The sequence below is a fragment of the Psammomys obesus genome, unplaced genomic scaffold, assembly GCF_907164565.1.
Source record: "Psammomys obesus unplaced genomic scaffold, mPsaObe1.curated_primary_1811, whole genome shotgun sequence".
NCBI lineage: Eukaryota > Metazoa > Chordata > Mammalia > Rodentia > Muridae > Psammomys > Psammomys obesus.
This window is the reverse complement of record NW_026596073.1, coordinates 22860106-22882087: the sequence shown is the minus strand read 5'-3', so window position 1 is coordinate 22882087 and position 21982 is coordinate 22860106. Positions and strand designations below refer to the sequence as shown.

Sequence of the window (21982 nt, the reverse complement as noted above, 5' to 3'; positions counted from 1 at the left end):
AGCAACATTTGAGGTGCGTGATAGTTTGCTTGAAAGAGACAGCAAGCAGACCTCAGGGAGCAAAATGATCAATAATCAGATACAAACCAGATACTTGCAGTAAAACAGCAGTTCTCAACAGTGGGGAAAAGAATCCTTACAGCCCTCATTATTTTTTGTGCTAAAAATATGTAAACCAGTGTGTATCTGCAAGAACATAGGTCTTGTCGGTCAATAGAAAACATTAACTCTGCACTACTGTTCAGTATGGAAGGATAAAATGCTTAAAGATATATATGAGCAATCTAATAAACACTCGAGTGTGTGTTGGTATGTATTCTGCACTTTGAAAAGCTGCAGTGAATGTAGCTGGGAGAGCTCTGGAGAGGCTTTCATTATGATTCATTTGTACCCCACATCTGCAGCTCTATCTGTTCTGGGCTTGTGCATCAGATCAAGTTTCTTACAGACCAGAAGGTTCATGTTCTTCTGTAGGGCCTTCTTTTGACGGCCTCTGTCCAATTGACAGCACCAAGGATCATGTAGCATGCAGAGCAGGTGGTCTTTGTGCCTCTGTAACTTACTTGTTCTCAAAACCTCATGTATTTGCTAGAAGCTGATTTGTAAAGCCACCACACTTACTCGCTTCATGTTTCTGTGCTATGATCTACAAATTTGCACATACCTGCACACAGAGGACAACTTGTGGGTTGACTTCTTCATTATGTGGGGTCTTGGGTTCCAACTCAGGTCATTGAGCTTTGTGGCAAACAACTTTTACACCTGCTGAGTTGTCACACCATTCTTCTCTGTTTTCTTTAAATTATGTAATTTGTTCATTTTGTTAGCTTTTGTTGTTCTTTGAGACAGACTCATCATGTAGTTATGGCTAGCGTGTAACTTGTGTAGGCCAGGCTGGCCTTGAACTCACAAAAAATATGGCCCCTCCACCAATAACTAGAAGTTAAATCGACTTGTCTAACTTTTTCATTCCTGCTTTTGTCTTTGTTACTTCCTCCTTTCTGTCTCCTCATGGTTTGTTGGAAGCTGTTTGATTCAGGAATGAAATTTACTTATGTTTGTGCTTCCATTTTGATTGATACTGAAAATAGTGCTATGAATTTTCCTGGTGCTACTTTATAGAGATTCTGAAATATAATGCTTTATTATCTTTATGGAATTTTTAGACTTTATTTATTGTTTCAAATTTTCCAAGCAGAAACTCCTTTTATTTTTCCAGTTTTGTTTTTATTTTCCCTTGGAATTGGTATGACAATGTAACTTGCATGTGAGAGACTACAAAGACTCTTGCTTTGTAGCCCAGGCTGGCCTTGTACCCGTCATCCTCTTGCCTCAGACTCATGAGCATTGGCGTTACAGTGGCAGCCTTCTACTCCACATAATTTAAAAATCTTTACAGAACTGTATTTTCCTTTGTGTTCTCAATAGCTCAATATTATGTTTGTGTGTGAAAGTTTCATATACTTTTCAAGGAAAGGTATTTCTCTAATTCAGGATGCTAGTGATATGTGTGTGCCTATATATAAATGAAAATGGTGGTACCCACAATTTAAATGGTGGTACCCACACCTGAAAACAAAAAGACTGATGCACTATGAACATTAATTAATCATCTACCCATCCTCCCATTGAGAATGTTTTGGGATCTGATGGTAACCAAGGTTGCCAAGCCTTTTGGGCTCTCTTGAACTCAGGACACAAACCATTTGAGTATAGAGAATCATCTCTGGGTGTGGTCAGAATATTATTTTGATTACATTTAGAAAGAACACTCAGGAGGTGGAGAGACCTTGCTAGTTGGCCTTCTGGGGCAATACACATCCAATGACTGTAGTTACGAACATCTGCTGAGTGTATTGTGGGAAGAGATGTTTTAATTTCTCATGGAGCAGGGCTGTATAACCTTAACATGTGCTAATTCTAGAAAAAGTTCCCCATTTGGATGTCTAATAATGAGGGAGCAGAGAGACACCAAGACCATGACAATACCATCCACAATCAACCCCTTTCACTTTTGTCCTCTTTGACATATATGTCTAGGAAATGGGATCTTGGATCTGTAAGTAACAACCAAGTGTGGGGACAAAGAATGGGAGCCTAACTGGACATTTCTTTTACTGCCTCACTCCGGCCTGTAGATCTGGAAGATTGAGGTTATTAGTAATAATGATCACAGATATAAAGTGATAACTGACCTGGTAGCCTGGCATGGCTCATAGTACCAGAGAAAATACATGAACAAAAGAAATCACTGAGCTACTTACAGTGAATCATGATTCTGAGAGTGAGAACTGGAAGGACGAAGGACTTACATTACTCCACTTAGGCCAGTATGAAGAGAACAGCAATCCCTGCTGGCAGGGTAGTGAAACCGAGACCCTGGGACACTTGGGGTGAAGGGATCATTTACCTCTTCCACACTCAGCATCTCAGGAATGATGTAGAGGATGGGCAGGAAGATGGCAAGACAGTTTCTATTTTATGTTGAATCCTGAGCCAAGTAACCATTTTACATACTTAAAAAAATAAATGGCCACATATGGTGCTATTATAATCCCAGCTTTCAGAAATTGGTGGGACAACCCAAAATTCAAGGTCAATCTGTACACAAGGAGACCCCATATCAAAACCAACTGAACAAATAAAAAAGCCAGGCATGGGGGTGCATGTCTTTAATCCCAGCACTCAGGGAAGCAGAGGCAGGCAGATCTCTGTGTGTTTGAAGTCAGCCTGGTCTACAAAGTGGGTCCAGGACAGCCAAGGCTACATAGGGAAACCCTGTCTTGAACAAACAAACAAACAAACAAAACAAACGAACACTCCTCCCCCCGATCAAACAAAACCATTTTTTTAGTTTTGTGCATATATTTTTAATTAAAATTATCTGATGGTTTCACACACACACACACACACACACACACACACACACACACCCCACATACTGACCATTCTCACTGTCATCCCATGACCCTACCCTTTAACTTTCCTTATACCCTTTATATCATGTTTCTTTACTGTGTTTAACCAGGGCTATCACTGTGACTATGGGTTTAGAGATTTGATTTGGAGCCTAGTGGTCTCAGCAATGGGTACAAAAGTAATGATGATTTTTCTCTCTTCCAGAAAATATCAACAGCCAAGATAGTTCGGCAGTAACAAGGTGTTCCTGTGAGCACTTTTCCTTGATAGATAATTTAATGGGTCAGTTCTGTGCAGGCTCAGCACAGGTGACCACAACTGTGAGTCTGTGATTGCAACCATTCTATTGAGTCTGTGGGATGGCTCTCTGTTTTTTTGTCAGGGTTTTCCTACACAGCCCAGGTTGGCCTTGAACTCGGGATTACCCTCCTGCTATAACTTCCTATGCACCACCATGCCTGCCTGGCTAGCAAAGAAATTCAGAATTTAAAAGGAAGAGAAGTTTATACCTAACTTGGAACTCAAAGTTAGAAATTATTATTCTTAGCCATAAAGGTAGTACCCTTACAGTAAGGAATTAGTATATGAAACAATAAAAAAGCCTTTCTTTTAGAAGTTCTATACATAGTAAATACAACTTTATAGTACAAAAATATCTTAAGAATATACACATATAAGAATTGTGCACTGTTATGTTTATTTTCATTTAATATAACATGAAGTTAACAGACATATTTTAAGGTAACAAAATGTTATCATTGATAAGGATATTTTAAAGGGTATTTTAGTATAGCCAGAGATTTAACATCCAAAGTTTACTCATTTTTAAAATGTAAAACACACAATTACAATATTCAGATCTTACAATTTTAAAGTTTTAACCAAAACATTTGCAAGTAAATTCAAGAAGTATCCTATATTAAGACACAAAAAAAATATACTAACAAAGTGCCAATGGATTAGACAATGTCATTTGATCTGTTTTCTTCTGGGGGAGGAGGGTAAAAGTACATGATAATATAGAACTAGTCATATTTTTAAATTGTGGTTTAGACCTAGTAATTTTAAGTATACTTTGTAATAATAGTGAGTGCTTACTGTAGTAGATTAACCATGAAAAAGAATCAGCTTAAGAAAGCACAGCTATAATCTTTAATAGGCTCTTCAATCCTTGCTGAATAGGTTAGTATCCAGTGTTTTTAAAAGTACAATTTCAAACTAAGATGAACCAAATTCCACCAACATCAAAAACGGTTTCCAAGAACTTCATATACATTAAAGAATCTCCCCTGTTACTGTAAAGTAGGTGCAGACCTGTTTGAAGATGTGAGCAGCCATGATGGAAACTTTGGCAATAAGTATATTTTTAGCAGGTAATGGCCTGTGTGCACTGCCTGAGATGTACCGTCCTCACGAAGGAAATGTATTGTCAGATGCTTACAGCTCTTTTCAGGTTCTTGACCTCACTTGGTAGTTACATTGGTGTTTGGGTGTTTAGTTAATAGAAGAATGAAATTACATAGCGACTTCAAACCCTGTTTCCATAGAACATCTGTGCTCAAGCTAAGTCCCAGTGTTCCCTCTACAATCAAATAATAATGTTGTTTATCCAATTCAGAGAACACATTTCATAGATTTAAGTTAATAGATTCAATTCTAAGATTTGTCTACCATAGATTAAAAAAAAACTTTGTTGCCTATTACTCATTGGAATGTTAACAGAAAAAAGGCTTGAGAACTATGAAATATTATACTTAAATATTAGAAGATGTGATATTGTTCTTATCAGCATAATATACAGTTTATGGAAATATGCCTTAATAGATCCATATTTTCTCATAGCAAGTGTGAATTCAGTATGTAAACATTTTAAGACAACCAAAAGAGTTAGGAATTTCCTGTCTGTTCTTGAATGTGTCTGAGAACTGCTGTATTAATGTCTGGCTCCAAAACTCTCTTTGGGGTCTGTGCCAAAAGCATGCTGTCAGATACATCACCAAGAACAGGGTTCTAAGGTAAGACCTCTGGGATTTTACTCTAAAGTAAAAAAATACAGCAAGATTCTAGTATAGCTGCTACTAATGTTCCCATTTTTAAAAAATATGTACCATATAGCTTAAATATGTTATACTAAGAATTTTTATTTGTGTGTATTACAGTATTATGACTTGGGAAAAACTTGCCATAATGACACTTCAGCTCCTAGCACAAACAGCCCTGAGAACAGTGCATTTGAATTCCAGCTCAACTACAAACAATCTAATTGAGAAGCCTTAAAAGTACAAAAACAAGTTCTGTAAAACTTAAAAATTAAAAAAAACAAACCAAACCAAACCCAAAACCAAAAAACCAAACCAACCAAACAAACCAACATTTGAGGCACTACCAGACTACAGTACTTTTAAGTACTGTACTTCTAAGTACTGACTTTGAAGGACTTTGAGAAAAAAAACAAAGCTATGTGTATTTATATACACATTCATACTGTGTGGTAATGAAAAGCATGTGTCCCCAAATTTTCTAAACATCGTATTGCAGCACATTCTCCTAAAGATATCACACCAGCTGCGAGAGTTCTGGTCACTAACCAAAAGCACTGGTACAGAAATCTGTTCTAGGAAGGGGAACAGTCAGGAGCTTGGTTGGTTTACCACTTCAAGTGACTGCAGCCTCCCAGGGGCATCAAGAATGCAGAGGCCGAGTCAGCGCTGCAAGGGTCTGACCTAGGTCGGAGGGCACACAACTGGACCAATGTAGCAAAATCTTCACAGTAGAAATTAAGCCTGTTATGCTAGAACAAAAAATTCAGCCTGTAATACTGTATACGTGGCAAAGGGGGAAAGAAACGTGTACAGACACAAATCTGTGGTTACATCCGGATCTGCTACGAAAAGTACAACAAATACGAGGAGTCGACTGTTAACAGTTCTGCAATGTCAAGAAATGATTTCTGATTTATGTTAAAAATATATGTTCCCTGCTTCCCTTTAATATCATTTATAAAGCTTTACTAAATGAAATATGTTGCTTTAAGAGAAACATCTATTGACTTATGTGAAAATAAAGAGTCCTGTATCTTTAAAATCTAGTTACATGTTGGAGTATGTACACTTATATAGTATTTAAAATGAAATATTTAGGCATAAGTAGCTTTTGCCATTCAAGGTATGGAACAGAGGTGCATTGCTCTTGTCTACACGCTTACACTACAATGAAAAACAGATTCATATGAAGTTTGGTAAGTTAGGAAGAATAAGAGCATGCTACTCTTGAAGAAATATGAAATCAAAACACAGTTGTGGCTACTAAATGGCAAGATAATGACCAGAAAACAGCAGAGAGAAATAACTTTCGGGAATTCCCATCGGTAACATGGCAATCAGTACCACCAAGATACGCATCCACACAGCAGAAATCTAACGCAGCATGGAGCAGATACCTGGAAGAATTTAGCCTAATTCCTAATTGTGCTTCGCACAGGCAAAAGCTAAAAGATCACACTAAAGTCAGCTGGCTACAACTTGAGTATTCTTGTGCTTCAGAAGTCTCTTCCTGGCACTTCTCTTACAGTGTCTTGCTTCTTTTCTGGATTGGTTTGTGGAGGACAAGACAAGATTTAAAACTGCGTATAAATTAAGCAATTAAAATCTTGGGACCTTGCATTTATAATCTATTTCAAGTTGCTGATTAGACTGGCTGCATTGTCGTACATTTCTTTAAGATGGGAACAAAGGAACTTGAGGGTCTAGGCATGACAGAAGAGACCTGAGAGAATCAAGGTGTTACTGAGAGGGATTTTGTTCTAAGCTGCACTCCAGTCCGGTGACTTATGATTTTGTCAGTTCCTCACGAACCCACAACTATGTCTATGATTTTGGGTACAATCTACACACAATCCAAAAGTCTAAACATAAGTGGAGGAGCATCACCTACAACACAGTAAAATAATCCAGCTCACAGAATCCCCTCCTAGTTATATTTCACATCAGTAACAGTAAGTCACAAGAGAATAAAACAGTACATACACACTGAAAATAAGGTAATATTTCTTCTATGGTTTACTTCTATTCCATGTCAGAAAAGTGTACATACATTTAACAAATCAATTTAAAGCCAAGAATTCCAAAGCAACTTAAAAATTCCCAATAAAAGACTAATATAAAAAAATTACTTAAAAATTGCTGGAAGGGCTAGATTACCAACATGACCATTTGGGTGTTATGGCTGGGAGCAGTGCAGAGCCCCGGCAAAGGTCACTCCTCCTGTGTTGGAGCAGAGGTCAGGGACATAGCCCAAAGCAAAAAATATAACCGGAGCTCCCTCTACTTTGCATGCTGATACAAAGGTCTTAAATAAAGCCTACAGTTTTAACTCCTGCTTTGCCACTGCCCTTGTGTCTTCTTTGCTACTTGTTTGACTTGCTCAGACTTATTCAGTTCCCTCTGTGAATCACAACAGGTACCAAAACCATGTAGCTCTGCCACCAGTTGGGCAAAGAAAAACACGATGAAGGAAATACATGGGACACCTGATCACCAAGATAATACACTTTCTGATAACAGGAGTTTAGTTTCAGGACCTGTGTTGGCCACAAAGAGCATGGAGCTTTGATGATTCCATTTTATAATCTATGAATTCTAGATATTAATTCTGAAAGCAGCACAGAGCAATTCAATTAAAATGCATGATACTTCCATTCCACTAGATGCTACATTGTTGATTTAAAACCCTGGTTTGTTAACCACTTAAGTTCAGGAGTGATTTGCTCAGACAAGTGACATCTACTAAAGCTGTTGTATCTGTTTCTTATGGTCACACAGTGAAAACCACAGGAAAGTTATAGGAAAAGATACTTATAAAATTATACATCTTGATATGTTCTTTTAAATTACTAACTGCCTGCAAAACTAAGCCAGCACGATTTTAAAAGAAAAACATAACAAAAATAAAACATGAGGTTGCTTATGAAGGCCATAGCTTTGGGACAACTAGATCCAGATCTAATGGACTTGCTTGTGCTGATGGTCCTATTTGCAGGGCTTTATGGCTACAGCATATTCTTCACTCATAGCACACATGACAGACACCTAGAAGGAGAAGGGGCAAGCAAAGAGTTACTTAGGAGGTAATACACAGAAAAGATGCCTTTTGTTTACTTGTGGGTCTTTTTATGTTGAATTGGGAAAGGGTTAATCTACAGTAATTAGCCCATCTTCTGGATAGATTTTTTTGGAGCAGAATTCCTTAGATGGTAATTCAGGACAACTTCCAAGTAAACTGGAAACACTCTATCAACATTTAATCCATGTTATACTTTTGAGAGTTATAACAAAGAATCCATCTTCTCTCCTCCTTCCCTCCTTCCTGTTTCTTAAAATCATAGGTAGATCTCCAAAATAAGCATGGAGTTCCATGTCAATCCAGAAGAAAGAAGGAAAACAAACAAATGAAACCAAACACCCTCCAAACTTGAGGCTCTTTCTTTGGTCAGATGTCTTTAAGGGTGCCAAGAAAAATTGCCTCATGGAGATAATTTCAATATTTTAGCAGTATTTTAAGGTTATATTTCACAGGTTTTTAATTTCTTTTATATATTATTGTTGTGTGTATGTGTGTGAACAGAGGAAAAATACTTTTACTGGAGGTGAAAATGCACAAATAACAGCAAGGTGCAGAGAGACAGACCAGTGGGGTTCAGGAAGCTGAAGTCTGCTCATACAGACTTTTATGCTAACTTGTTCAGGGCCAAAGTTTTATAAAATGCTTTTGAGACATAGTTGGTCTTACCTGCACGTCTTCACCTGCATTGTATTTTCCTTCTATTTCTTTGCCCAGTTCACCTTCTGGCAGCTTAAGGTCCTCACGGACTTCACCGGTTTCTGTCAGCAGGGAGAGGTACCCATCCTGAATGCATATGAGCTATTAAAGAGATCACAGGGGCACACTGATTAGAGCACAGCCACTCTGTTGTGAGGTTTACATAGCGCATCCGCAACACACACTAGTTTAAGAACCCACCAATACATTAACAGATTTGTTAAGAACAGCTGTAGGGGCATGTTGGTCTGACCGCCCTGGCATCAGTGTGCATGGTATGTTTCTCATTTCTTGGGCTCTGGTAGTCCCTGGGTTGCTGTGTGGTAACAGGTCTGTTCTTTCAGGCATCTGTTGGTCCTACGAGGCTATCCACATTTGCTTTTTATTAAGCCAACATTAGTGCCATTGCTTACAACCAGGAACTTTGATGAATGTACTTCAGTCTGGCTGCTTCAAATGGACTCCACTTGTGTTTATCAACTATTCTGTAAAGAATGTACGTGAAATACTCACTAGCATTAGTTACTTCTGATTATGAAATCAATTCTAAAACCAAAATAAATAAATAAATAAAATGCAAACATGACTCATGCCTTTAGTCCTAGCACTTGGGAGGCAGAGGCTAGCCTGGTCTTCATTGCAAACTCCAGGCTAGCCAGAACTAAATAAAAAAAAAGAAAAAAAAAAGAAAAAAAAAAACAAAAAAAGGAAAATGCAGGCATATGTAATGTAATAAACCTAGAACACACATGTAATTCACTCTCTAAACTATCACTTATCACTTATCACTCTCTGCGTTGCCAAGGCATTTCTATTCACAGACACAATACAGAGGCATTCTTTTTCTTAAAATTTTTAATTTAATTTTTCTTTTTTATATTAATTATGGTTTATTCACTCTGTATCCCAGCTGTAGCTCCCTCCCTCATTCCCCCCCAATCCCACCCTCCTTCCCTCATCTCCTCCTGAGGTAGCCATTGGACCTGAGAGGGTTACATGCATGCAAGTCATGCTGGCTCGCTATTCCTGTTGGTTTCAGCGGACACCTCCTGTTTTGCTTGGTTAAACCTCCTGTTTTGCCTATTAAGCCCCCTGTTTTGCTTGGTTAAGTTTCCCGTTTTTCTTGGATATGTTTACTTGGTAACCTATATAAGTGGTTTACTCTGTAATAAAGATGGCGCCTTGATCAGAGCACTGTCTTGGCATCACTTCTTCGTGTTCTCTGTCTCTTTTAATTCCAAGACCCTTGTGCAGGTGGTTACTATTGGTGGTCACAGGCGGGCGACTACATTCTTCCATGCCCCTCCCCTAGTCCACTGATAGGGGAGGTCCTCCTCCCCTTTCATCTGACCCTAGCTTATCAGGTCTCATCACAACTGGCTGCATTGTCTTCCTCTGTGGCCTGGTAAGGACACTCCCCCCTTAGGGGGAGGTGATCAAAGAGCCAGCCACTGAGTCCATGTCAGAGACAGTCCCTATTCCCATACTATGGAACCCACTTGGACACTGAGCTGCCATGGGCTATATCTGTGCAGGGGTTCTAGGTTATGTATGGTCCTTGGTTGAAGTATCAGTCTCAGAAAAGACCCCTGTGCCCAGATATTTTGGTTCTGTTGCTCTCCTTATGGAGCTCCTGTCCCGTCCAGGTCTTTCATCTCCCCCTTCTTTCATAAGATTCCCTGCACTCTGCCCAAAGTTTGCTTATGAGCCTCAGCATCTACTTTGATACACTGCTGGGTACGATCTTTCAGAGGCCACAGAGGCATTCTTAAGGAAAATGGGGTATTACAGTAAGTTTTTATTTATTTATCTATCTGTTTGGTTTTTCAAAACAGGGTTTCTCTGTGTAGCCTTGGCTGTCCTGTACTCGCTTTATAGACCGGGTTGGCCTTCAACTCACAGAGATCCTCCTGCCTCTGCCTCCCTGAGTACTCAGATTTCAGGCCACTGTGCTTAGCTTTAGTAAGTTTTTAAGTGAATATGCTTTAGAAACTTTCCAAATCAGAAAAAGGAGAGCTATTTTCCTCTTCCTACCACAGATATATGAATATGCTGTAAGTGCAGTGATATAAAAGTTATTTTTAGTTTTTCACTATTAAAATAATGCACCTTATAATTTGGTTAGAAGCAAAGTTAAGTGGAAATTTTTGGTCTTTAGGACACTGCTAATAGATTTTTTTCAAAACATTCTCACATATAAACAGCATATATACATTATAATATAATATGGTATGATATGATATAATATATAATATACTTTTATCTTATTTACCATGTTACCATCTCCTGACTCCTCCAATGAAGCTGATCTCAGTTAGTCCCTCTTCTATTTTCTTGCCTTCTTTATTTCCTGTTGACTGGTAAGTTCATTAGAGTTGCTTACAGAATCATGGGTGAGAGGTTATTTACAGGAACCTGGACACCTTCTCAGTGGCTACACAACAGAAGAAAATGTCTCTCCTTCAACTCATGCCCACTGACTGTCTATATACCCTCAGGGAGGAGTGGTAGTGATATAGACTTTTAACATTACCTCATCTTATAATATTAATGAAACAAACCCGGACATGATCTAACCTGTTAAAAAACAAGCATACTTTTTGATATGCTTTTGAAAATTAATTTTTCTAATTGTGTGTAGCTGTGTGGGCACCCGTGTCTGTATCCATGCAGGTCACAGAGCTCAGAGGCGCCAGTGAGCGCCTGCTCTTCACCGCTGAGCTGTGTCTCCAGCCCCTTGATACACACACTCCTTTATTACAGGAATGAGGAAAGCAGCAAGTCCCACCATCAGTGTGCCTACACTTCCAAGAGACTCTGCAGAAGCCATTCATTCAGACCATCACACAGAAAAGGAGCGAGACACACAGGTCCTGACATCGCTAACCAGGGCGCATGAGCCAGCATAACACACAGGGGAAGTTCCAAAGTGCTCCATCCCACAGCCCCACTCAGCAGGTCTGCTGGCCAGCTGCACAGACCCCACTCCACAGGAATCAAGTCTTTGCACATGTTGAATACCTAAGACTCCACACAGTGAATACCAAGTACTGAAATCTTTGAGAGGTAGCTGGGAAAATAGTGAACACAGAGCCCCAGGCGCACGTCCAGGGTTTAAATACCTGAGGATAGATGCTTAAATGAGGCAGAGTTTGCTGCCCTTGTTAGCGGCTCCCAAGGTGGAATGTGATACTCAGGATGAACGCTTCCTAGAGCCACCATGACTGAAACACAGATCCTAACACTGGGGTCCCGATAATTATTTAGAGTGCTATTTTTTTCTAAGAGTCGGAATTCATTCATTGAACTGAGGTAAAATATTTTAAGAGAAAAAAAGTGTAATATAAGCATCTCATGAAGACAAATATGTATGAACATTATGAAAATTATTTAGAAAGTATAAATCTTTTACCTAGATTCACCTTGTTCACATTTAACCATTTGTGTGTATCCCTTTATATGTGTGTATATACACACATAAAACACATTGCTATACATTCTTGGTTTTGCTGAATCATTTGAGACTCAGCTTCACAGATCACGATTTTTCAGATATACATTCTTCAGTGTTTACCCCTAGAACAAGGACACCCTTTTATGTAACTTTTTCAAGCTAATCTATTATCTGCTTTCAAATGTAACAGCTGTTGACCCTGCTTCCGGATAACACCCGGCAGCTCACACACCCTGCGGCTACTGCCGCCAGGAGGGTTTTGTTTCTTTTAGTGGGGTGCAGTCCTATTAACCGTCTTTCAAGGCGATGGTACTTTACGGAATGTCAGTCAGGTCTACCATGTAATTCATGTAATGTGTTTTTGGAAGAAATAGTATCTAATGATGTGTTCTTGGAGTACCAATCTCATCAAGAGGCAAATGTATCCCATTAATGGTGGCACTAACGTCGACCACCTGGATACTATATTTGTAAGATCTTTATAGTCTAAATATAACTCTCTTCAAGAAGAAGGAAGGAAGAAACCAGTGGGGTTACTATTAAATCTCACGTATATTTTGTGTAAAATGCCATCTTTCCTCAAAGCCTTTGGGATTAGAACAGTTACAATACATGCAATGGGTGTGCCCAACTCTTGACCAGAATGGTACTAGAATGTCTTTTATTCATTAAAATAATTGAGAGCTACAGGTGCTTTCACATGCAGAGTGGGAATCTGGAACAAGCCGTTTACTAGAGGACGAGGAACTATCAAGACCAGGAAGTAGGCACATTCCAAAGGGACTCAGGACTTAGTGTGACTAAGCTCCCTTTGGCCAGTAAAAAAACCCAAAAAACAAAAAACAAAATAAAAAACAACAACAACCTGAAAATCGATATGGATGACACAAGGAAATGTACTGAAACTCAAGTGTGTTGTTGCCTGAGTTCATATTAAAATATCAGTTTGTTGGTCAGCTTCAGTGGTGACTGGGAACAGGTCACTGCGAATCTGATACTGGAGAGGGTGAGATGGCTCGGTGAGTAAAGGCACTTGCTCTCAAGCCTGACAGTTTGAGTTCAGTGTCTAGGATTTGCATAGTTGAAGGAGAACCAACTCCCTCAAGTTGTCCTGACTTCAACAGTTACATCATGGTGCATGTATGTGGCCCTCTGTGCACACATGTATATACATGCACACACATACACAGAAAAATATTTTTTAAAATATTAAAATCCCTGATAATGAAAGGCAGAGGGAAGTATTTATCCTGGTTTCCTTGTGTATGTATACACATGTGCATGAAAATGTACTCAGGAGATACAGGCCATAGTCCTCAAGGTAAAAACAAAGCAACTGATGAAGAGTTCCCATTGAAGCAGTCTGGCTTTCAAAAAAATAGAGGAATATCTGATTATATTACTTTGTTTCCTTTAAATTAATTAAGTGAGGCAATGATGATATATGTCTAATAACCTTACAGAAAAAAATACAATTCTGTGGGCAGTGGTGAATGCCCTTGACTTCTTTATCCCAGCACTTGGGAGGCAGAAGCAGGTGGATCTGAGTTCCAGCACAGCCTGGTCTACAAAGTGAGTTCCAGGATAGCCAGGGCTACACAGAGAAACTTTGTTTTTAAAACAAAACAACAACAAAAACAAAACCAAGAAAAGTAAGATCCATTTACCTAATTCCTTATAGTTGTACAGAACTTCACCCATGGATAACCTTACTTAACAACAATAGCAAAGAAGAAACACAAAATCTGACTCGGACTGAACTTTCTATCTTAGAAATACAGAGAAGAGCATGAAAATGGTAAAGAAATGCAGTTAGTAAAATCTAGACACCTGAGACCCAGTCCCTCCACCAAAAGACTGCAGAGAGGTAACGAGAGGGAGAAAGCATTTAGTGTATGTGACACAGGAGAAAATGCAGAGTAACACAGAGTCAAGAGCCCTATGGACCAACTTCATTGCATAGATCTTATTTAGGTCTTGCATTAGTTTACAAACTATAAACAAAACCAGTAACTATCACTCTCACAAAAAGCAACACAAAGCAATTAGGAGAATGCAGGAATGGTAGGACACTCTCCAAGAACTCACAACTGTTTTAGGTATGGCAGTGTATCTGGCTTTGTTTACAGTTCTTAGTCTTTAGAGATATATACTAAAACATAGGTAAAATGATGAAGTATCTGAAATTAGCTTCAAAATAATCAAGAGAAAGAGAACATATGAAGAAACACCAAAAGCATATTATAGGCCACTTTTAATCTTGGCACCTGGGAGGTAGCAAGAGGTTTGTGAGTTCAAGGCTAACCTTAGTTACCTGTTGAAATCCTGTATCAAAAATAGACATAACAAAGAGAGTTGGGTTAAGGCCCAGGCAATATTACAGAAGAGGAAGAGGCCTGTAGGAGCCAGGTATTTGGGATAATTGCTTTGGAATAGGATCATCTAGACATAAAGAGCCTTGCTCTTGAACTCACAGCAGCTCTGGCTGCCTGCGTAAGACCTGCACAAGATCAAGCCATCAACACTCAGCACAAAGAAGGAGCAAATTCATAAAAGCCTCACCTCTAACCACGAAGCCAGCTGGTGGTCACAGGGAAAAAGAAAGTCATTTTTTCTTCAGCAGAGTGGACCCTGGTTGGTTTCCTATGCTCCAGTGGATGATGCCTTTATGCTATGTGCATACGGCGGCACTTACAAAATCCGGGTGATATGTATGTGGGATTTTGACACTTAAATCCTCACAACAAAAAGCAAAGCATGGCCAATGAGAAGGCTCAGCAGGTAAAAGTGCTTCCTGAAGAAGCCTGGTGACTTGAGTTTGATTCCTGGAGCCCGCACGGTGGAGGTGAGAGCTGACTCCTACCATGGCATGTGTTTGCACGTGTGCGCGGGTGTGGGCGCGCGCGCACACACACCCACACAGAAATAGTAAATTGAAACAGTAAAATAGGAAAAAGATGCAGGATTCTAGAAAGAGAGAACACTGAAACTACTAAATGCTGGGAGCACAGTGGGCTGAGAAAGGAAGAGTGCAGGGGCCTGAGTATGTACATGCCTGCTATTGACATGCCCACAGTAAGAAGGAACATATAGAGGGAGATTATGGGAAGGTTTTTTTTTTCTTTTCTTTTTGCCTGTGTTTGTATTATTAATACAAAACAGGTGGCAGGGAAAGATCGTCACTATGAGTGCTTCCTTAGTCCTGGTTTCTGAATTTGGCTTCACATTCTATTTCAAAACAAGCAGCCATCTCTATGCAAGGTAAGACTTCTTTCTTTCAACTTCTGCCTTCCCTGCTGGTACTCTTGAGCTACTTCTCAAAAGGTGCTGGTCCCTGGTAGAGTAAGTTCTTGAAAATTATTATTCTATCAACTAAATAAATAATCTGAGCATCAACTGGGGTGTTAGCGTATCCAGCAACTCATAATGTTGGGCATGCACAGTGACAGCATCAGGAAGTAGAAGGAGCATACACAAGATGACATGAGCACGTCTCAAAAGCACCAGTACTGGCTCAGACTCAGGAAGCACGTTCTTCCACACTGCCCACTTCTCTCTCCCCTGAGAATTTATATGAGCGGCTTGTTGAAGAACGCTCCCTGACTAGGTGACGGTAAAAACAACAATTTTAGAATGGTTTTTAGTGAGCATAAATAATGTGAGGGACCATGCAAAAAGGGCTGTGACAAATGGTGGGGGGTGGGAGAACTTCTACTGTGCTGATTTCCACTGAATATGGGCAAAGAGTCAAGAGTCAGGCTGGAAAGTCAAGGATGCTGGAAAACCAAGCTAGGGAAATTGTTAACGAGGGTTAGGGTAGTGCTATGTGCACAGACCTCTCTAAATATTAGCAGATGTCCATTGGTGGGTGCCAGCTATAAGGAGGCTCTCTCGATTAGATAAAAAGGTAGTTCTCCTAGTGAATGACATTCCACTTCTTGATATTGCTGCCTCAGTACTCGCTCAAAAGGCACAATGACACAAGCTTTCTCTAAGGCTGACAGAACCACTACTGAGAGCTTTACAGAAAGGCATGATACAGGGTCCCTGACTTGGCAGGTTTTCCCACTGGGAACAGCTAGTACTTACTAACACTTCAGAAACAGTGAGCTGTGTTTCTTGCAGTAGAGTCAGTCTACACACAGACTTGGTTTTCCTGCCTGTGGTGCTCCTGCTAAAAGTCCACCAGGGTTTAGAGTATCCCTCGTCTTTATTACAGCGCCTCATTTCTGCATAAAAATACTCACAGGCAGAGTAATGAGACAACGAGATGCTGCCCTGAGAATTCAACAGCTCATGAACGCACCTCTATAAGCAGCTTTCATCCTGGACTGACCTTGGAGACTCATTTATGGTACTTGCTGGGTAATGGTTTTGTGGGCTTGGGGTACTGGTACAAGTTACAGTATATTACATGCTGCTATTTTCCCTGTAAGAAGAAAACACTAACTTAGCATCCGAAAGTGGCTCTTTTCACTGCCATCCTTAATGCTCCTGTAGCATATTTACTGCTTCTCCCTAAAATACTGGGCTCCTCTGATTTTGAGGTTTTCCATTCCCAGAGAAAAAAATAGTTCCATGAAGAATTGGAGGTATTTACAGAACAGATAAAAATGATGAAAGACTTTAAAGCACAGGGAAATGATAGCATCACTATTTTATTATACACTACTATTTTAAGTTGTAACAGAGAGACTGTGGGATGGCTCAGGGGTAAAGGTGCTTGTCTATAAGAGCCATGTCCTGAGTCATATCCCTAGGAGTGAGTGTGTGTAGGAGTGCCTGCAGGCACACATACAGTCTGCAAAATAAATGTAATTTGGATTTAAAAGTCATAGTTCTGGCAGTCCACTGACTATCTAAAGGTCTATAATACATAGTTTATCTTTCCTGTACTAAGCGGCTTTCCCTATGAGGAATGGTCTTTAAATGACAGATACAAGTGCAGCAAATCCAGGTAACATTTAATTTGCAGTAGAGTATACAGCAGAACAGAAATTTCCAAACTATATGATTCTAAAGAAGAGCCTAAATAAGACATTTCCACATTTAACAAGCTGGGAATTCCCCCACAGGGTCTGAAAGCATTTTCTTCTTTCACACCATCACAGAAGCCCAGGCAATTACAACTTCTTTTGAGAAAACTAATGAAAACCAGCAATCCTAATCTGAGCCAGTCTTGGAGTGGGAGTCTGGAGACACACTTCCCTGCATCCTGAACTTATTTAAGAGTACACACATTATATCTGTGAATATTAACGGATTTTTTTCTCCAAATCTGTTTGGAAAAGTTATTACCGTGACTAGATGTTCACAATCCAGTGTGGCCTGCTGCCAAGCTGGCACTCAGAACCCTCAACTCAGCAGAGGCAAAGGAACTGCACGCAGCCAGGGAGTAATGGAAGCTGGGGTTTAACCAAGGCACATGGGGAGGGGGGAAGGCCACCGAGCACAATAAACACGCTAGAAAGCTCGCGCAACTAAGTTCCTAAGTGAGTGACCAGAAATAAATATATGATGCCAGTTTTCTAACAGGAAAGCCACAGACCCTGAGTACTTCAGGCCAGGCACGGTCCTACGTGCTCAGTGAGCCTCCAAACAGCTCTGTTTTATGCAGTAAAAGAGACAAGAGGTCAAGTAACTTGTCAACAAAGGTCACACCGTAGTGTCAAAGTAGAGACCTAGAACCAATGGACTGACTGATACCAGCCTTGGCTATCACTGCCCTGTGGATTACTAAGGTAGGGACGGGAGGAAGTAAGGAGGCACCTGTCTTGGGTGCATGCTTAAGAAGGCTCCCAAACACCTCAAGCACAGGACACTTCAAAGAAAATTTAAAAATGAGAATGCAAAAATCGCACGGCAAAAAGACACTCTGAAATGGAGCCAGGGTCACAACTATTGATTCGGCCTTCGCCCGGGCCACTGTCTGGCTTGGCACTACTCTTAGATCTGCCCATGCTTACCATGCAGAAGCACGTGAGGTGCAGAGTATGCCTGGACCTCACTGAACACCCAAGCAAAACCCAAAACAAATTAGTCCTTTCGCGTTAAACTGTAAGCTTTAATCAATGATTTGTTAATTCAGTTACAGTAACTGAACTGCTGGTGTCAGCTTGCTGAGGTGAGCAACAGGTGGAAGCATGGAATAAAAACTACTGAGTATAACGAATCCTGAGTATTCAAAGCACTCACAGGTCAGGATGAGAAAAGAAAGCCATTTTGGCCAAAGTAAATTCTGTTCCTAGCCTTAATCCGACATGTCGATCTTATCCATGGCCACACTGAGTAAAGATGTATTCATTTAGCTGGGGCTTACTGAATGTCCACCATGCACCACATCTAAAGTCACTGATCTCAGAATAGTGGAATGGCCAAGTAGAATTTTGATACAGAAAATGTGAAGCAGAACAAAAGTACTTGTTTGTGTACACAGCTACTTATGGGCACGCACTTTCTCATCCATCTTGCACGTCACCCTGGTTTGTAGACAGAAAGGCAGGAGTCCAGAGAAGTCACACTTCGTAAAACACCATCTAGCTAGAAAGTGCCGGAGCTAGACCTACTTGACCCCAAATATCCCTTGCTTTGGTGTCTGATATAACTATCAAAATCTTTTAAATTTGTACAGACTCAATCTAGAAAACACTCATAAGTGAAAACATAAAAACTCTTCACCAAATAAAACTAGAAATATATGTTTACACATGGATAGGATCAAAGGAAGTCTGAGTAAATGCAGCTGATACCAACCTTAAACCCTACATAAGTGGTATAGAAAGAGACCTATTTAAGGCTAAGGGTCAAACTTATGCTTCAAGAAGATGAAAGGTTTGTTTCACTCTGTATTTGACAGAAACGGAAGACTTTCAAGTGCTTTAATTATGGTCAGAACTTTCATATCCAGAAGGTCGGCTAACATCAACACTCCCAACAACAAAGTGCTATCATTAAACATGATCTATCTCCAGGTGTAACTGGGACTAAAGCTTGAAGGTTTCATATATATATATACACATATATATGTAAATATGTGTGAGTATGTATATACATACAGATATATGTGTAATTTAGTGAAAGGTCACAGTTAGTGGATATAGGTAAATCAATTATATAGCTTTTCATTTTTTCCTTTGTACTCAGTGACCATTTACTTCGTTTATGGCTTTCAAGTTACTTCCCTACTTCAGAATATCAGATTTAACTTAAACTTATTAATGCAAAAACTTGGTTAGCCGAAATATGAATTCCAGTCTTGAAAGTGTTAGGTCTGTTCAGTGAAAAGAAATAACACACCTGGGAAGGAGTTATCTAACCTGAAATGTTTTACAAGAGAGAATAGTAATTTTACTAAAGATTAGATTTATTCACAGTAAGTACATCTTGTACCACTTGGTCTAAATTCTGCATTTCAATTTTTACTTTGTATTTATTTATCTAGTGGATGCATATATGTGGGCACATGTTTCTCAGCTCACTGTGGAGGTCAGAGGAGTCAGATCTCTTCTTCTGGCATGACAGCAAGTGCCTTTACTAACTGAGCCACCCCACTGGTCCAATACAGCATTTGGAAAATGCAGGAACGGAGGCTGCTGATGGAGCACAATGGAAGAGTGCTTGCCTAGAGTGTGCACAAGCTGGCACTTGCTCACCTGCCCAGTATAACCAGGCATGAAGACACACACCTGTAATCCCAGCACTAAACAGGCAGAGGCAGGAGGATCAGAAACTGAAGGTCATCCTTGCATGAATGGTGAGTTCAAGGCCAGCCTAAGATATATGATCCCCTATTTTAAAATAAAAAAGGGCACAGATAGTAACAACAATAAAAAAATCATTTCTCTAATCTGGAAGATGAGTGGAGTCTAGTAGTTGGTGAGGAAAAACCACTCTCAAGTCTTGTCAAAATACTACTGAAGAGGGCATTTACAGACTTCCGAAACACTGGTAAGGAGATCAGTACTTACTTGATAATCATTTCTCTTAATATTTGGAACATCCATGTTGTGAGTAGAAGGGCAAATATCTTCATATTTTTTGCCAGTGAAAATATCAATTCCAACAAGGTGTACCTAACCAGAGGAGAACAACAGGAAACACATTTAATCTCTGTCACATATGTCACTCATTACACAGGAGCACAATACCTGATGGTAATGAATTCTTTCAGCTCTTTCCAAGGTCATTTTGGTTTCTTTAAAAAAAAGTTGTGGTGGCATAGGACTGAGATGCGGTAAAACACCTGAAACTTGAACAGCTTCATGCCATCAGAACTCAATGCACTACAGATCTCAGACTTCAATGACAGGAATCCACAGAAAATGAAGACCAGGTCTTCTTAGAACTATAAGAACAGGTTTGTTCCAACTATAAACAAGATGTTTTAGACCACCAGGATCCAAGAAAGTTTTAGCTTCCAGTTAATACAACATTCTTACGGCCCAACTAAAGGAGAGCATTCAGAATTATAGCTGATCACCCCGAGACTGATGGAAGAAAAAAAAAGTTATTTTATATATAGAAACCTCACGATGTAGAATGGAACACAAATGATCTTATTGTTGAAGCCAGAGGAGGACTTGGAAGGGCTTACCTTGGCATGACCATGCTTTCCAGTCTTGGAAGTTGACATCTCCACGATTTTGCAGGGTCGTCCTTTGAGCACCACGAAGCCGTTTTTGCGCAGGGCTGAGCACTGCATAGGGTATGTGCTGGAAGCCCCCGCATCTCCGGTAGTGAAATCAATTTCGTCTGCCATGGTGGGCTGGGGAGATGCGTGGTTTTTCTGAGGGAACTATGTAAAAAGTTTGTTTGCTTTTTAATAACGGGCACGCCAGCAGGGGCATGTCTCATTTGGGGGGGGGGGTGGCAGGTAGCAAGCCGAGCACCACCGGCCCGTTATTTTTGCATTTATAGGACACCCACTCTGAGCGGTATACACTTTGCCTTTCAGGCCTCTAAAAACTTTTCCAGCCCTTGGTGGTAGGTGGGGAGGGAAGCCGCAGAGGAGCTTGCCCGGGAGTGAAGGCGACACCAGAGCTGAGCCAGCAGGTCCGATCCCAACCATCCCAACCACGACCTTCCTGCGCCGGGCTGCAGGGCCCGGTACCTCCACCCCATCCCGGCTCCCAAGGCGTCAGCCAGGCCGCAGGTCCGGGGATGGCTGGGACAGGCGCACCCGGTCTGTGCACCTGGCCCTCCGCGCGCCTAGCACCCGCAGCGGCGCCGCCCTGGCATCCCGGTTCGGCCCAGCGGCGAAGGGCCTGAGCCCCATCGGTCCCTCGCTCGCCCGCCCTCTAGTTGCAGAGCATCTCGGCTCCTCCCCTCGCCGGGACCCCAGCATCGCCGGCTGCAGACCCCGCCCCGCCCCGCCGGCCCGGCCCCAGGTCTTCACCTTCCGGCCCGCAGCGCACGCCGCCTTTGCTGCGTCCGCCGGTCCCTGCGGCTGCGGCGGCGCTGGTGGCCCCGGCTGGTCCAGGAGACGGGGCGGGGCCGCCACGCTTCCCACACCCGGCTCCCCGCCCCGGCCCGCCCCTCCATGACCCGCCCCGCCGTGGCCACACTTCCGGGATAGGCCCTGGCCCGCCACAGGCCCCGCCTCCAGATCGCCCATTGGCTCCAGGCTTCCCGAGTCCCCGCCCAGTCACGTGAAGCGCGCCCTGGCAACCCCACGTGCTGCGGATTAGTGCACTTCCGGCGTGCGGAGCTGGTTGCAGTCGACAGCTTGAAGCTTCGCTGTGCTCCCGGGCGGGATGCATCCTCATCTTCAGTTCGGGTCTCAGCTGACCTCTG

The 21982-nt window shown here is 41.2% G+C and overlaps 1 protein-coding gene across 1 annotated transcript; it reads right to left on the bottom strand.

Annotated features, from left to right (window-relative positions):
• Positions 1–6470: 6470 nt before the first annotated feature.
• Eif5a2 (eukaryotic translation initiation factor 5A2) lies at positions 6471–21640 on the bottom strand. The gene is made up of 5 exons (XM_055626206.1): positions 21585–21640; positions 20784–20984; positions 20158–20262; positions 8707–8838; positions 6471–8006 (listed from the first exon to the last, which is right to left on the bottom strand). Exons 2-5 carry the CDS (start codon positions 20946–20948, stop codon positions 7947–7949), a joined length of 462 nt encoding a protein of 153 aa, XP_055482181.1. The 5' UTR covers positions 20949–20984; positions 21585–21640; the 3' UTR covers positions 6471–7946.
• Positions 21641–21982: the final 342 nt, after the last annotated feature.